At 35.3% G+C, this 16,791-nt stretch overlaps 1 protein-coding gene across 8 annotated transcripts in view; it reads left to right on the top strand.

The window, feature by feature from the left end:
• Positions 1 to 16,791, top strand: part of LOC129237260 (uncharacterized) — a 44,805-nt gene that overhangs the window by 23,669 nt on the left and 4,345 nt on the right. For all 8 annotated transcript variants that reach the window (XM_054871882.1, XM_054871881.1, XM_054871880.1 and 5 more), the window contains 3 exons: positions 5,948 to 6,938; positions 11,175 to 11,338; positions 11,404 to 11,549. In XM_054871882.1, the coding sequence (XP_054727857.1) occupies positions 6,046 to 6,938; positions 11,175 to 11,338; positions 11,404 to 11,549 (1,203 nt within the window). In that variant the 5' untranslated portion in view covers positions 5,948 to 6,045. The remainder of the gene's footprint in view (positions 1 to 5,947; positions 6,939 to 11,174; positions 11,339 to 11,403; positions 11,550 to 16,791) is intronic.

Raw genomic sequence — 16,791 nt, 5'->3', positions numbered from 1 at the left:
TGGCGCGCTTTGTTAAACTCGGTCAAAATCGTGTAAGTGGTTATCGCGCCAATTAAGAAGAGAATCACTGCAACGCGATTTTCCTTAGCTCCCCACTCCATTGCTAACAAGAGTAATTTGCCACGAAACTGAGTATAATTTATGAGTAGACAATGCATACGAACAAAGCAAAAATTAACGGAACTTTTTGCTGCGAATTTGTCATCGCCGTATGCATTGTACAATTTGTCACAGAATTTATGGCAATACTAGGTACTCATACATACATTTATTCTCATTTTATAACTGTACGACGAAATTCCAGATGGTGGCTTACTAGATTTCATATATACATACATTCATACATATGTATCTAATTTTGGAACCATTCAAAACTTTTTAAAATATATTATTTCTTGGTTAAAGTAGTCTTATTTAATTTTAATGCTTCCAAAGTTTTTTAATAAGTAATGAGCTTCAAAATAGAGGTTGATAAAAGTATTTGAATTCCTGTTGCTAAGATTTGTCTATTTACTTTGTTTTTACCCATCTCCAGTGGGTATACACAAATTTACTTGCATACATATTTAAAGATGTAAATTTCCTTTACAAAATGAATCTAACATTGCATAAATAGGTATGTAAGTATGTAAAAATTGCCTACGCCAAATTTAAACTCAAATTCAACTTCAAAGTCGTTTTTGTGCAGATAAAAAAGAACTTCATGGGCAATTTTATTACTGGCATTTAAAATGCGCATTTATTTGAAAACGCCACATTACTTTCTGCTTTACCACATTGAAATACTTCAAACCTCGCTACTAGGCTTTGGGTCAAGCGAGAATTTATTCTCTATTAATTTTATAAAACAAAAAAATTTTAATTTTCAACAAAATAGAAGAATTCGTTATATACTAGAATGTACAAATCTAATTGAAAGTATTAAAAAAAATCTACAGTCTTTGCGAACACGCAAATGACATTATCATTGAAAATGATTTTGCATGCTATTAGTCTACAAAATTTAAGAGACAAAAAAATGTTACTTATTTTAATTTATTTTTATTTTAAAGGCATTTCAATATTTTTGAATGTTTTAAAATTGGTATTCATCGTCATTAGAAGTTTTTAATTTTTTGGATGATTGAACATACTCAGATGTCAGATATATGTATACAATAGTATACTATATATTTAGGTTTTTCAATCTCAATGCCTTTCAGCTGAATGTAGCCTAATAGCCTAGACAGACGGTGGCGTTAATCGGGAGGAAAAGCTTATTTCGAAATTATCTCAAGAATTGAGTGCAATAGCGCGGAGAATTTTCTACGGCAACATTATTGAAAAATGACAGTTAATATCTATGTGAAAGAAAAATAAAAAATCCTTTAAAGAGAAGAACAAGAAAGGCTGAAGGCAATGCTAGTTAATACTAACACGTTCGAAATTACATTAATAGTTTTGGTATTTCGGAGCAGTTTGACAGTTTTTTGCAAATAAATAATTATTTCTTAGTATCAGTACAGCTAATATCTGTATTCGGTGCCTGCGGTCCATCTTCTATTGACAAAACTATCCAATAAGCAAATCAGTTGTTCATTAATTGCGCCGGTAAATCCAACTAACGCCGCTGTCGTCCTAGGCTATAAGAAATCAAGAGATAAATCTAAAGAAACTTTATAAAGGTGAATGCGCTAACGTAAGATGGTTGTGCGAGTTTTTTTTCATTTACTTTCAACCATTTTTTTCCTTTAAGGTCCATAATAGTTGGCGTAATTTCAACCATCGGGACTTGAGTTTTGAAAACTTTTATACCGAATACATTTAGTTTTATATTGTCCATATAAACAGTCGCACATCACAGGGTGCTTAGTACAGAGTTTTTCCAAAATACCTGTAACTTTATCCATTTGAATACTGTGCGAACAATTATCCAAACTGTAAAATACTAAAGCAAAATAATGTAAAATCTACACATCTGACAATTATTAGTATGTTCAAAAATACATCCTTTGAATCCATGTCTACACGGCTCCATTTCTAACATACAAATTCTACACATTCACAAATTCCGCTTGTTGTATATTATTTTGAAAAACCATATGGTTTTGCTTCATTTTAAACAAAAAAATTTGACATAAACGTTTAAAGTTAAAGTGGGTCCTATTCGTCTGCATGAGCTAATGCACGTAGCCAATGGCAAGAATTCCTTAATTTTCACCTTCCTTTTTTTATGGTGTTACCAACTTTTGAAGTTTAATAAGCCCCAAAACTTTGAAGAAAGTCCGTTCTACCATACTAAAAGCAGTAAATTGTCATTATATTAAAGACTGTTTTTCAGTTTGCATTTAACATACGTAAAAAATTAATTATAATACTCTCGGTGCCCCTGAACAAAATCAAATAAGAAGTTCCTACATGTTGATTTTTCTTTTTTAAATATAATGCTAAGTGAAATGAGAATCCTCTAACCAGAGCTTTTTGAGAAGACTGGTTTTTCAAGTCTAAGAACTATTTTTACTAACTTCATTTACAAAAATTTTAGAAATAATGAACATTTTATGTATATTATAAGTATACATTCATTACCCGTGAAAACTTTAAGAAATAAAAATATGTCGATTCTATAGCCTGCTCGCTAAAAAATGTAGTACTTTGACAACGTGCTCACACAACTGTTCGACATGGTAAAATATTGCATTTTAGGCATTCTAAAATCATGTCAACCTGTGTAACATTTTGGAAGTCTAAGTATTAGCCAAAGCATGCACCAAATATATTATATGCTCCAAACATTGCTAAATTGTTTGATCTACGCAAAATATCACTGTTTCCCAACAGTTTTTACACGGATTATCTTTAGATGCTGCATAATAAGCTTTTACCCAGGACTTCAAAAGAGTATTAACTACAGCATCAATAAGTAAAGCTCTTCCGGCGGGACTATCTGTAATAATGATTCAGTTATGTATGCCAATAAGTTTCATAAAAGGTGGAGAAAATACTAGCTTTAAGTTAAACAGTCAGTAGGAATTAATAATTAAATCTTTGTTTTCCTATGGCCAGCTATTTATTCTTACTCTAGACTTGATACTCCGGATAAATTGTTCATCTAAGCCCCAAATGGGAAGACCAAAAATATTGTTTAGCTGCTGATTTGAGATAAAAACTTTACAAAAATAATTTTCTTCTAATTTGTTGTTGTTAGTTTATTTATAATACAATAACAAGTCTGCAAAAAAATGTGCCTCCATTACATTTAAACTGTAAAAGTTATATCACAAATTATTTTCAAAATCTATTTTCAACTTGTGGCCATAAAATTAACTTCAAGTGATATTTAGCATTTTGCGTGTTTACCATCGGTATTAAATCAGCTGGTATATTGTAATTATGACAACAACAATTTTCTCTTTTTAATCTGTTTTTGTTTTTGTGCACCAATGCATTTACTGAAACTGCATAAATGGTTACGAATTTTGATTATAAAAATATTCACTGCCAACTCGCTCAACTTCTGCATTTGGGTATGACAATGACAAGAACCGAATTGCCAAATTTGCCATATTTTCAAATGGATTCCAACCAGCTGAGTCTTTAACTTGAACCCATTTTCGTGCATTTAAATCTGTAGATTCTTGTAAACTCAGAGCTGGCACAGCTTTAAATATTTGAATTCATTATATGTTTTCACTACTTAGGTATGAGAAATGCAGATTCCATTTGAGTTCAGAATAAAGTTCTTAAAAGGGCAGTGTGGTGCTTAAAACTCTATGTTAGCAACTATGGCACAACAACATCAAACCAAACCGTGCACTTGTGGAAAGTCAATCAGCAAAGCTTCCGAAGTTATTAGCATTGCACAAAATTCCAAGTTAAAACATTCTTCTTCCTTTTTTTTTTATTTTGACAAGCACCTAGGTGTGTGATGGTGTGAGTGCCTGGTCATTTTGCTTAAGCGTATTGGTGGGGTTGCTATGCTAAATTACAACTTTTATGGTAAATAAACACAATAAAATATCGACACAAAAATAAAAGATAATATCTTTGACTTGGAAAATTTAGAATAACAAATATTTGTAATATATTTCTTAGCTGGAGAAATGTTTTTTTATTGAGAAATATCTAAATTTATACGAAATTTTGTAGACTTTGTGATAGGATATTCTATTCAATTTGATAATTTTGTATGCAACCATGTTACGGGTGATCCCAGCTCTGGGTGTCTTTACTTATGGATCTGTGAAATGGTTACGAGTATTTTAGCGTCCGTTACTTCAGAACGCGTTTCTATACCTGCTCGACTTTAAAGCGTTTTTCCAAAGCACATTGAACATTATTTGGCCTCTAAATTGTCAAATTTTGTTTAAATTACTACAAACTATCAATCTTTGTTTGTAAATTTTAGCATTTTAGGGATCAAAAGCAGAACCAAAATACATTGTTCTCGTTGTTTTTACTCTACTACTACTACCTGTTCAATGCGCCTAGCGTTTTCTGAATCTTGCTATTTTTGAAGCTTGTGTACGCCATAATTGGACCAATCGCTGAGACATGTTGCACAGTACCTCTTCACATTATTCGGACAGATTTCTTCAGAGTTTTTTTAAATAATTACCAATCTTACAATAACAAATTAGAAGTTTTTTTATTAAGGAATATCGGTTGTTTTGCTTCGAATTTTCACGAAAAATCGAGAAATCCTCCCAAACCTCGAGAAACATCATTTAACAAATTCATTTAATTTTTTGTTTGAGATGATTCTATTGAGTGTTATAATTAAACAACTTTTTTTCACGGGACTCCGGAGATTCGGGGACATTTGCTCAATTTTCAAAATTTTGCTGTGAAAATTGTATTAAGACTTCCAACTATTAGGTGTTGCTTAATCTTTCTAAAACTATATAATACTATATACGCAAATGCATCCCGATAGGGATCTGGTTAAATGTATAATCCGTTCTGTTATTTTTGGTTCGGCAGCATAGCCTTTGTAAATGTACATATACATACATAAGCACGCAGTTATATGAAATAAATTAAAAAAGCTTGCGTTTTTTGCAGAAAAATTTAATGATACGCCACAAACTATGATGGCAAGTTGATAACTTTTGAATTGAGTAGCTCTTGAAAAACGCCGAGGTCCATCTGCTGCTACTAACGTTTCATCGTTAGCGCTGTTATGTTCCAAACAGCAAATGTTATCTCAAATGCATCCACATTTAATTATTGTAACGATTGAGTCTAAGTCTATATTTTCCTTGAAATGAAGTAATCGACCGAATCTTATTTTAAGTATCCTGAATGCATTTTCGACACCAATTCTTGTGGAAGGATGCAACAGGTTGTTTATGCTTTTTCTTCTTCGTATTACTAAAACAATAGCACTCATGCACTCATAGTAATGATCCGGATGGTTCAGGTGGGAATTGATTGGGATAATGAGCTGGATAGTCCAAGAAAACAGGCTAAATATATAAAAATACTAACCTAGGATGGCAAGAAAAAAAACTGGGGTAAATAGTAAGGGGAGTGCATTACTTGGTGGTGCCTTGCTGATCAAACTTGCTTAACCGTAGATCACTAAACGTGAACCAGTGTTACTCGTCTCAGAGATTACAAATTAAAAACAAATTAATTTTTATATTTCCTTTTCTTATTTCAAACACATGAGTGTAAATTAAGAGGAGTATTATATTATTTCTATTTAACTATTTATGAAAGTTCTGTTAGTGAGGTGGTGTGATGCGAATATGTCGAATTCGCAAAACTGCAGGCGTGCGTAGTCTATTAGACGAATGTTTAGTGATCCAGGGTTAAAGTTCGTCGCATTTTGTCACCTCCTTTTATGTACACACATATATAAATACATTCAAATTTGCAAATAAATAATTAAAATAAAACAAATGCAAGTGTATTTGAATTCATAAAAAAAAATCATTTTTTTTTTTTTGCATTATTTTTGCAGGTTATTGGTTTGTGAGGAACATTATGTTATACCCTTTTAATGTGGATTTAAACCGTATAAGTACTGTTCATTAGACAGCGCTAGTGTTGCCCGTCACCATGAGCACTTCTGAGACTCGCAGTGAAATAGTTACTTCTGATGAAGAAGATTTTAAACCGAACATTCCATATAACCTTGACGACGTACCAATTACGTCAACAATTCAGTCAAGCGGTTACAAATCGCAACCGCTTACAACCGCTTTCGAAACTCTGGACACAGAGGAAGATGACCCCAGCAATAATTTCAATTGCCAGATATGGGAAAATGACGATGGTTTCATGGATGATAATATATCCGCCTTAGATGTAGCCGAGTACGATGCGAGTACCTTGACTGGATCAAATTTAGCTACACCAGTTATGGGTATGGTATCCGATATGGTAGATGAAAAAACGTGTCGGCGCAATAGAACTGTGCCACAAACGAGCCCATTTCAAACTGAATTGAGCAGTTCAAACTTTTTTCAACTACCTACATCAATATCTGATGCCGATGCTGATGCAGCATCATCAACAGTCAGTGGAACGCTTACAGATTCCAGTGGAATTCCAACTTCTAATATTTACAACGAAAATATTGAACAAGACATTAAATATTCGCCCAGCGAAATGATCCTAGAACCACCGTCCATAACGCAGTACCATTACAATTTCACGCTTCCCCCATCACATGTACGTCCTTTGCAACCGCCTGTTTCTTATGGGAATTCATTGCCGCAAACGCATCATGGAACTAGTACTCATAGCTTTGTTCGTCCACACGCGCAGCCGCAGCAATCAATATATAGCCAATATCCGCAATCATCAAGCTACCATGCAAATATGTGGTACCCAAATGCACCGCACGGCTCAGCAAGTGGATACTACCGACCTTATGCTGGACATAGGTACCCTAATTTTGGCGGCTATCCTCACGATCCCATGTTGGATATGCTGCAGCTTTCCAATAGGTAAGTACTCACCAAAAATATGTAGTGAATTAAGCTCTTAGAAATAAGGAATAAAGATAGAATTAACATAAAAAAAGCGTACAACGTTCGCTGAACGATCTCTATGAGACCGAGGTTCATTTCATCATATTCACATATATATATTCGTCTTCTTGATAGTCTCTAAGCGCCTTGATAATCTATATTGTTGCTCGTGTTGCTCTGCCCATCGGAATAATGCAGTAGGGATCCCGGAATTATAATAAGATATCCCGAAACTAACAACCATCGCTAATAGCTGATGATAATGAATTACAACATCGCAGAGTTAAAAATGGAGTGTTGAGTTTTTTTATTCGATTTAGGATTCTTTCTTCTGCTAGGGACTTTGCCCCTAGCTTGCTAGATATTTGGTAGCTATTAATATAGATGAAACCAAATATAGCTTTCATATATAGAGTCCCAGCGGAAACGTTAAGATTGGTGTGCTGGCAGAGTATTTACTCTGGATGCTGAATTTACCCATTTTTCTGTCTACACCGGCGAAGCGCGCAAATGGTTTGCATTTGTGTAAAAACGCACTTGTGTAACTATAAATGTGTCATATGTTTTAGTTCAGATATTTTGGTATTATGAATCGTGGTAGGTATCAGTACTGTAGTCGTACAAGTTTACATTTGAAAATTATGATGAATTTGATACGTCATCCATTCACAAAGTTGAAAAAGTATTGGGTATTGTGTGGCTGTCTTATTACTCGTATTTGGATCACGTGCTGAGGCTAGACTTTGTGAGTATGTGTTACTGAGGAACGGAAGAAATCCGCGGTCGTGTTTGCACGAGCTTCAACGTGGACAACCTACACTTCTTAACTCAGCAGGACACTAATGAACCGCATCACATTTTTTCTATGCACAAACATGAGGGACCCCTATCGTGTCCAAGGGGAATCCTTGTAATGTTGAATCAATTACCCTCCATTGAAAATGATAATTACACACATTTCTTTTTATAGAAATTATTCAGGAGGAACTTATCTGGTGAGATGAGTTTGTTTACTGTAGAGCTCACTTAGTCTACTTATTGTTAGGCGAGAGCCAAGCAGCATAGTATTAATGAGCTTATTCTTGTATTTCAAAGTTGCAAGTGATATTAAATAGCATCTTAAAGATGAGAGCATATGCCAATTGCAAACGAAATTTTCCAGAATTATGCTCAGTTTTGATAGCAACCATAGGAACGAGGCAAAAATAATACACTAGAATAAAGTAACTAATTTTTCAGGTTTTTAGATAGCGGGTATTTCTGGAATATAAGATGTACAAATTAAATATTATAGAAGAAATTATTTACTTATATAAAGTAAAGTTTCAAGCCAAAAGTAGAGGTGCCATAACCATAACGCCATAAATTTGCTGATGGAACCAACATATGAGCAACACTGTTCGATTAGAGGTGACATGTCATATTTCCGCAGTCATAACCATTACCGTAAAGACCAATTGAATTTTGGTTTTTCGCAGTAACCATAACCAGTTGCATTGTAATTTGCTGCCTTCTACACTCGAGATGCACAAATATGTTGTTATGTGTTATGGTGTGGCACCTCTACTTTGAGCTTCAACCCCTGCTTGGCCTGTTTCTGACTACGTTATAATTCCGTGTTGACAACTAGCAACCCAAGCGAAAGCAAACAACGATATTGCCATATCGATCGACAAGGGTCCATGCAAATTAAGGAAGGGTCTGTTCACAATAGTATGTATGTATGTATATAATATCAAATAAAATAGTGCATTTATGGCTTACTTTGGACCTGAGTAGGCAGGGTAGTTGTCGTAATGTCCCACTTAGACCTGTCGTAGATCCATTGTGATACCACTGGAACTTATCCTTACACTTTTTTTTCCTTGTTCACTCCTCTCGGGAGCATAGGGCCTCGACAAGACTTGTCTTGCGTTGGTTTCGTTAATCGATTTCTGACAGGGTAGGTGATTAGCCTGCGGGAGTAAGGATGGGAAGAATAAGTTTTTGGGGTTGAGGAATGAGATTTTTTTGTTTGTTTTTTTTTTTTGTTAAAAAAAGGGAAAGTAGGTAAATTTGGAAAAGTGCGACGGCCGTGCTTTACGTTGGATTCGAACCCACAACCTCTGGGATGGCAGACTAATGCACTTACACTAGACTACCGAGGCCGCATCCTTAAATTATAGGCTCCATTTTAATAAATATATTCTGCAGCTTTTATAAACGAGCAAAGCTTTGTTAGTTCAAGATGCTCTATATCCGCTACATCTGTAAAGAATGCACCACCAAAAGTACGAAGTCTCCTTTTGGCTAAGCCTTCACACTCATATAGGAGGTGTCTGATTGTTTCCTCATCTTCCGTGTTAAGACAGCTTCTACAAAAAATCGTAGAATGGGAGTCCCAACCTTCTGGCTTGGTTACCTATAAAACAAAGACCATGCATAGTTCGCATGTAGTCAGGTTTTGCCAAATTTATTTTTTATTTACTATATTGTGGGTTTCCCTATTCATTAGTAATTTACAAGTGGCTAAGGGCATATGCGTCACCGTTTTATCCAATCGGATATCAAGGGTTTTACCTATTCTAGCAAGTTCATCTGCTTCACAGTTTCCTACCATGTACCTGTGGCCTGGCAACCAGATAAGGTGTACTTTGTGCTATTGAGATATGTCATTTAGAATCATTCTAAGACTATTTTTGACGAGCTTTTGACTGCTTGACTGTCTGAGCAAATAGAGACTTCATTTGTGGACAATACTCTCGTTTTTATCGATGTAAGCCCCTCCTTTATAGCCGTGACTTCCACTTGAAATACACTGCAATGATCAGGTAGGCGAAATGATTGATTAGCACCAAGTTTAACAGAGTAAACCCCTCCGCCTACTTTGTTATCTAACTTTGAGGCATCTGTATAGATGGTTATATCATTTTCGTTAGCAATAAGTCCGTTATCATAATGCTCTTTCTAAGGGAACGCGTGAAATAAAGGATTTATTTAGGTTAGGTTAGGTTAGCCAGGTTGCTTGTCTAAGACAAAACTCTCGGACTCTCTTAGATCTTTTTAAGAAGGTAACTAATCCCTCCAGTGCAAATTTGTAAATTTCCCAGGTCTTCAAAGAAATAATCGCCAAGATATTTGGCACGGCTTCTTTGAAGTGCAGGGCATCCCGCGAAAATTATATAAATACTTTTTCTCGTATAAATCCTTTTTTCACATATAATTCTGAACGTATATTGGTGAATAAGAAATTACAGAACGGAGCGCAATACAGCTTTTGCGTGTTGCGAAACTGTATGCGTAATGTGGGTACTTGTATATTGAGAATTACTGCTGCGGCGACCAGTAGAGTGGAGTGTAGCCAGTTTAGTTGAGCATATTTTTGTCTTTTCCATGGACTAGCGTCAACAAATCGTGGGCAGAAGAAAAGCCGATTAAGTGAAAGCAATTCTTAAGGTGAAAAGCAAGTTGACATTTTCGTATGTAGAGTTTTATGACTTTTTGAAAACAAGTCCAGAACCACTCCGCCAAATTGCTGTAATGCTGATATTTCACCAAAAATGAAGTCAAGACAAACTCGACGAAGATGGAAATTCGTTAGTTGATAGTTAATTTGATTGGTTTAGCATACGGGTGCAAATAAATAACGAATAAATTATGTACTAATATTAACATTTTTTTCAAATTTGATATCCTTTTATTAACATTTTTCTTTATTCCGATATCTCGCGAAATTATTGGTTGTAGTGGGGCTTTCCTTTTTTAGTGAAAAATTATGGGATGCTTAATCATGCCGTATAAAATGCAGTTGGAGTACGAGTACTTAGGGCACTTACAGGCGATGCAGGACTAGCAGAAAGTGCAACGCGTAACGGGGATAAATGAGCTAATGGTAACTATGCACTAGAGTACCGTATGTCTGTCGGACGCACTTAGCTGTTTTGAAATAGCGCATTAGGATTAACATCTAAAGCCTACGACTGCATACAATCTCTCTTCAACACTAGGGGTCAGTTCCGCGGGTTATACACATATGATAGGGGTAAGCCCACCAACAGACTACGTAGAGTCATTCCAGATTTTATAAGCATAGATTTATACATATCAACTGTTTCATAATTTTTAGAAAAATTTCATTCACATTATTTCGAAATATGTACATAGGTTATAGCAAAGAGCGATCGGTGTCTTAAATAATAAATAATTGAATCACTTAATTTGCAATGTTTTCAGTGGGCGTGAGGCAAGAAATCGAGCAGAAAAAAATAGACGTGACAAACTAAATCGATGCATTCAAGAGCTATCCACGATGGTGCCACACGTTGCAGAATCTCCCAAGCGTGTTGATAAAACTACGACTCTTCGTTTGTCCGCACATTATCTACGAGTACAGTACAGTAAGCACTGGAATAATTATATAAATTCACTTCATGCATTTAATTTTTCTTTTCAAATTTTACAGTATTTGGGGAAAGTCTCAATAGTCCTCGGCCGCAATATACGGACTCATTAATGGAAATGCTAGATAGATTTTTTATAGCGCTTACATGTCATGGGCAAATCGTCTTAATTTCATCGAGTGTTGAACAACACCTGGGTCATTGTCAGGTAATAAATACAAAGAGAAGCAAAAATCAATGGGAAAGTCAATAGTTTTAGATATTTTTTGCAAAATTCTTCAACTTACTATCAAAGTTTTTAAATTTTTTGCAAAAACTAACATGCTACCAAAATTCCTTCCTTTTCTTAACTTGATGACTTTTTGCGAAAACTACTACCCTGTTGAAGTGTGTGTTAGCAAAAGGTTAGGGCTTTCTAAATCACTTAGTTTATGAAAAATCTTGAGTTTATTAAAAATATAAAATGAAAGCCATTGGCTGATTTCTATTAAATAATGTCGCTCTTATGTATTTAGATAAGTGCGGGCATATACGTGAACGTCCATATAATATTAGGTTGAGGGGAAAAGTGCATTAGTTTTGCGTAGAATGTTTGCGCAAATAGTTTAAAACTGTTTTGTGGTCGATCCTTAGGTCCTGGGAGATGTTACGACTACTAACATGCCGGTCAACCTCGATTATTTTTGTGATTTCACCGACAAATTCAACGACGGGTCTGCCTGTACGAATTGCATCCTTAACATCAAAAATGCCTGAACGGAATCGAGGAAACCAAAATTGCACCTAATTAGTAGTTGTTAAAGTATCGGCACCATAAACACCATTCACAAAATGTAAAATGTACAAAATTTTCTCTTGTTGACTCCATTATTAACACCCTGTAACTCACAACTGAATGGAGCAAACAAAAAACAGTAAACAAGTTTTTTTAGTGTGAAATGTCACCTTGACAATGAGCATAAACTTTAAATTGTTTGATCGATACTTTACGAGATATCAATCACTACAGCCATCTACCGAGAAAAGAATGGATTTCTTTTCCACAAACTAATATTTGCTTTGCAGATTTCTATTCCTGAAGTTCTTTCATATATGCACTATGATTATGCTTCATTTCTACTCAACTATACTCAACTCGGGTAAAGCCAATAAGCACAAACGGTAAATATTCAACTTGAGTTGAAATCTGAAGGGAGATAATTTGAAGGCTGTCACACGTAATTTTTTTGTTATATATTTCTTTTAAAATAGCGTTTAAATCAATTACCTCCCGTGCAGCCAAATATTTTTTTCTTTTGCTTAATTTTCGTACAAATTCAAATTTTCAATTAGACTCTAAAACAGATTTTAGATTTCTATCGATGTATAAAAAATGTATACATACAATTTGAGTAGAATTTCCAATTGGGTATAAAACGCTGTTTCTGCATATGAACTGAATTTACCTGTGTCGAGTATAATTAAGTAGAAATAAAGCTTTAATTGTTTAAATTGCATTACATTGGTCGAACAGAAAGAAAAGGAGGTAGTATATTTATTTATTCAATTAATAGTCTAAAAAATACAGTATTTCTTATTTCTTAGGGAAGTACGTTTTATGTCGCCACCGAACAGCAGATGCGATTTTTTATGAGGATCTTTTTCATAGCAGGAATACACTCGGAGGTTTGCTATTGCCTACCCAGGAGCGACCGCTATAAAACACTCTTTCTATCATTTCTGATGTTCTTGAAGAAATGCTTTGAATCATCAGTAATTCCTTGTAGCGAAGTTTTATTGGCTCTTTTAGCTGCTGAAGTTCCGGTAGCTTCCCTTTTCCTTCCACACATCACATTGCCTGGGTTTCCCTTTTAAATTCGATTACTTTGGAGTGCTGGCACACTTTGTTCATTCTTCCGCCCTTAACGAATTTACATGCTGTACTCAATGGAATATCCGCTTCGTATGAAAAGGCAATTCCGTTATATGGAGTTCGGTTATTTCGATATCGGAACTGCATAAAGCTTCGCTATTGAGAATATTTATTTATTTGTTTACATAAATAGTACATAGTAAGACTAAGGTCTTTGAATAGTACTTCAACAATATTATAAAAAACTGGAATGTTTTTAACATACAAGTTTCTTAATCTAAATTTTACACCACTTCATTTACAAATCAATCTAATATATTTAACTTAACTATAATAATAAGAAGAAAAGAAGCAGTAGGAAAAGAAAAAAACAAAAGTAGTACGAGTAATTAGAGAATGTAGAGAGAAATTTAATGCGCTACTTTAATGCAATCAAACACTTTTAAAATAATTATAGACTTGTGCCCTGAAGTTAAATCTGTTAAGTCCAGCCTTCACAGTGTCGAGTAATGAGTTCCACACTTTAACAGCGTTAATGAAAAATAATCTAGATGATGGTAGGTAATTAAATTTTGGAACAATGAATTTGTTGTGTCTGCGAGACCTTACTGGTATCAACTTCTCTGTCAGATAGGGAAGAGACCTGAATACTATAAGTTTGCACAAAAATATGCAATTCCTAGCAGATAAATAGCTATTAAGGCAACAGCCTAGTAACCTTGATCTGAAGGCAGAGATATGGCCATATCTGCCAATCCCATATACAATTGATACAATTGTTTTAGGAGTTGGGTTGTCTTCCCCTCCTTGGTCATGTCGTAAGCCTTTCTTTTCGCTGATTTGCTCATTCTTGATATCACCTTTAATAGATGCTAGCTCTTACACATTCATTACATGTCAAACGATCTTCGTTAGTCCAATTTGATCGTAACTAGCTTCCTGTCATGATGGATGATTAATTCTCTTTCTTTTAAACTTCTGCTGGAATTTGTTTTTAAATTGCGTGCATCTGCGAAAGGCTGAGCTGTACCAACGGAGTGTTTCGGTACTCCAGAAATGTTACCCATGTTGGAGAGGCTAGTCTAGAGATGTCAGACAAAGAAAGGAAAAAGTCCGTTCGTGTTTTGAAACCGGAAGCTTTGCCTCACTTACTGAGCAACTTTCAGGTAGGTCATCAACATCCATAAGTCCAGAAGCGTCTGTCTCATAGTGAGCGGTTCCCTGGTCTGCGTCTGACCTGAGTAAGGCGGCAGACCTGGCAATAGGTATAAAATGCAACCTATCCAGCTGTATCAATTGTTCGCTAGATTTCCTCTGTATATTTCATTTGATATTTTTTGATAATATTATGGTTTATTCTAATTCCATATATTTAATAATATTCTAGATTATTTTGACTTTCGACTTCCATTTTTATAATGTACGTAAGTGATATACCTATAAATACCGAGCGGCCAGAATAACCGACCGTTATTTTTAACGTCTTCAATGAAAACTTCTCAGGAACTATGTAGATCTAGTCGCCACTACGGCGACGACGAATCAAAATTCCCGTAAAATGTAATCACAATTTTTGTAATATTTGTTGTAAAGGGTGATCAGATTGGAGGTACTTTTTCCAATATGGTTTTTTGACAGATCACGCATGACTACTGTCAAACTAAATACATAATTTTTTTCAGTATTCATTGACATTTCATCATGGAAAAACTTACCTGTACGCTTCAACAACTTTTACAAATCGTACAATTGTATTACGAAAATCGACGCTCTGTGAAAAGTGTTCATTGCGCGCTTGGGCCAACTAATGGTGTACATAATCCTTCAGCGATGAGACCCATTTTTGGCATAATGGCAACCCGAAGCCATTCAAGAATAGCCATTACATCCATTGAAAACAGCTGTTTGGCGAGTCTGGCGCCAATGTAATGGTGAATGGCGAACGCTATCTCGCCATGATAAACGACATTTTTATGCCGTGATGCGTAAATTGAAGTTCGTGATCTGCACAACATTTGGTACTAACAAGATGGCGCTGCTTGCCATACAGCCCGTGAAACAATGGATTTATTGTCTCGTCGTTTCGGTGAGCTATTTATCTCTCGTCTCGGACCAGTGGATTGGCCCCAAAAATCCACATGCTTTGTGGATAAACTAGCTTCGATTGAGGTATTGAAAGTCAAAATCACTGAAGTTATTAACGAAATACCGACCGAAGTCCTTTAGCGAGTCATTCAAAATTGGTGTTTACGGATGGCCGAATTACGCCGTAGTTGCGGCCAGCATTTGAAAGGGTTTATCTTTAAAGAATAAATGACTTTGCTCTACACAAAAATAAGAAAGATTGAATTTGAATTGTCGTTGTTTTATTTCAATTAAAATTCGCTAAACTGATCACCCTTTACAAGGAAAATATATTGGCGCGTTACTAGTGACGATTGCCGAAGTTTAGTGAAATCGCTTATTCAGAACAAGCTCCGTTCACTGCAAGGTCTTCTTTGCTATTAATTTTTTTCTAAATTAAATCAGCATTTTAATCTATATATATACCATATATGTATATTATAATATATATGAATGCTTTATACGCGTTGTATGTATGTGTATGTTTATAAGATTACTTTACTTACTTACTTTATAAAAAGTACTCTCGCCTGGGTACCTGGCCATAGGAATATTGAAGGAAATGACTCAGACAACACCTCTACCAACCAACCAACGTCTTTCGAATCGAAAAAATATCCACGCTAAATTTAAACATAACTTGCAGACATAAGTAAAATGATTTTTGTTAGGAGGCGTAGTTTAGGCAGGATAGATACAGTATGGATGGTAAGACTGAAAAATTGGTTTGAGGTCACTCTTCCGCGAATCTTTTGGATTCATTGACGAACCTTAATAGGTCCGGGGAAGAGTATGCACTTTATCCATACTCAGTACATCGCACCCTAATAGCCTAAGTCTGATTCTGGAAAACGCCGGACAGCTACAGAGAATATTATCTGCAGTGTGCTCACGGCAGAATAGGATTATATATATATCTGATATATATATATATGTAATTGGCGCGTGCACCCTTTTTGGGCGTGCACCCTTTTTGTTTGACCGAGCGCCTCCTCCTATTTGTGGAGTGCGTCTTGATGTTGTTCCACAAATGGAGGGACCTACAGTTTCAAGCCGACTCCGAACGGCAGATATTTTTATGAGGAGCTTTTTCATGGCAGAAATACACTCGGAGGTTTGCCTTTGCCTGCCGAGGGGCGACCGCTTTAGAAAAATGTTTTTCTTAATTTTTGGTGTTTCACCGAGATTCGAACCGACGTTCTCTCTGTGAATTCCGAATGGTAGTCACGCACCAACCCATTCGGCTACGGCGGCCCGATTATATAATATAGGGTCGTCAATGATTCGCATGGTATCCATGATTCCCATGCTAACCATATGCTCACCACAGACTCTTTAGATATTGGCAACAATCAGTGGGTGATAAACACGATAATTATGCAGTATCTTCTGGCTTATAAAAAATTATAACTATTTGATTCTTATTATTTATACACTTAATATTATATGTAAATATGTGTGTACATATATAAAA

The sequence above is a fragment of the Anastrepha obliqua genome, chromosome 2 (genome assembly GCF_027943255.1).
Source record: "Anastrepha obliqua isolate idAnaObli1 chromosome 2, idAnaObli1_1.0, whole genome shotgun sequence".
Classification (NCBI taxonomy): Eukaryota; Metazoa; Arthropoda; class Insecta; order Diptera; family Tephritidae; genus Anastrepha; species Anastrepha obliqua.
Note: the sequence above shows the minus strand (reverse complement) of the source record. Positions and strands in the feature narration are given on the sequence as shown.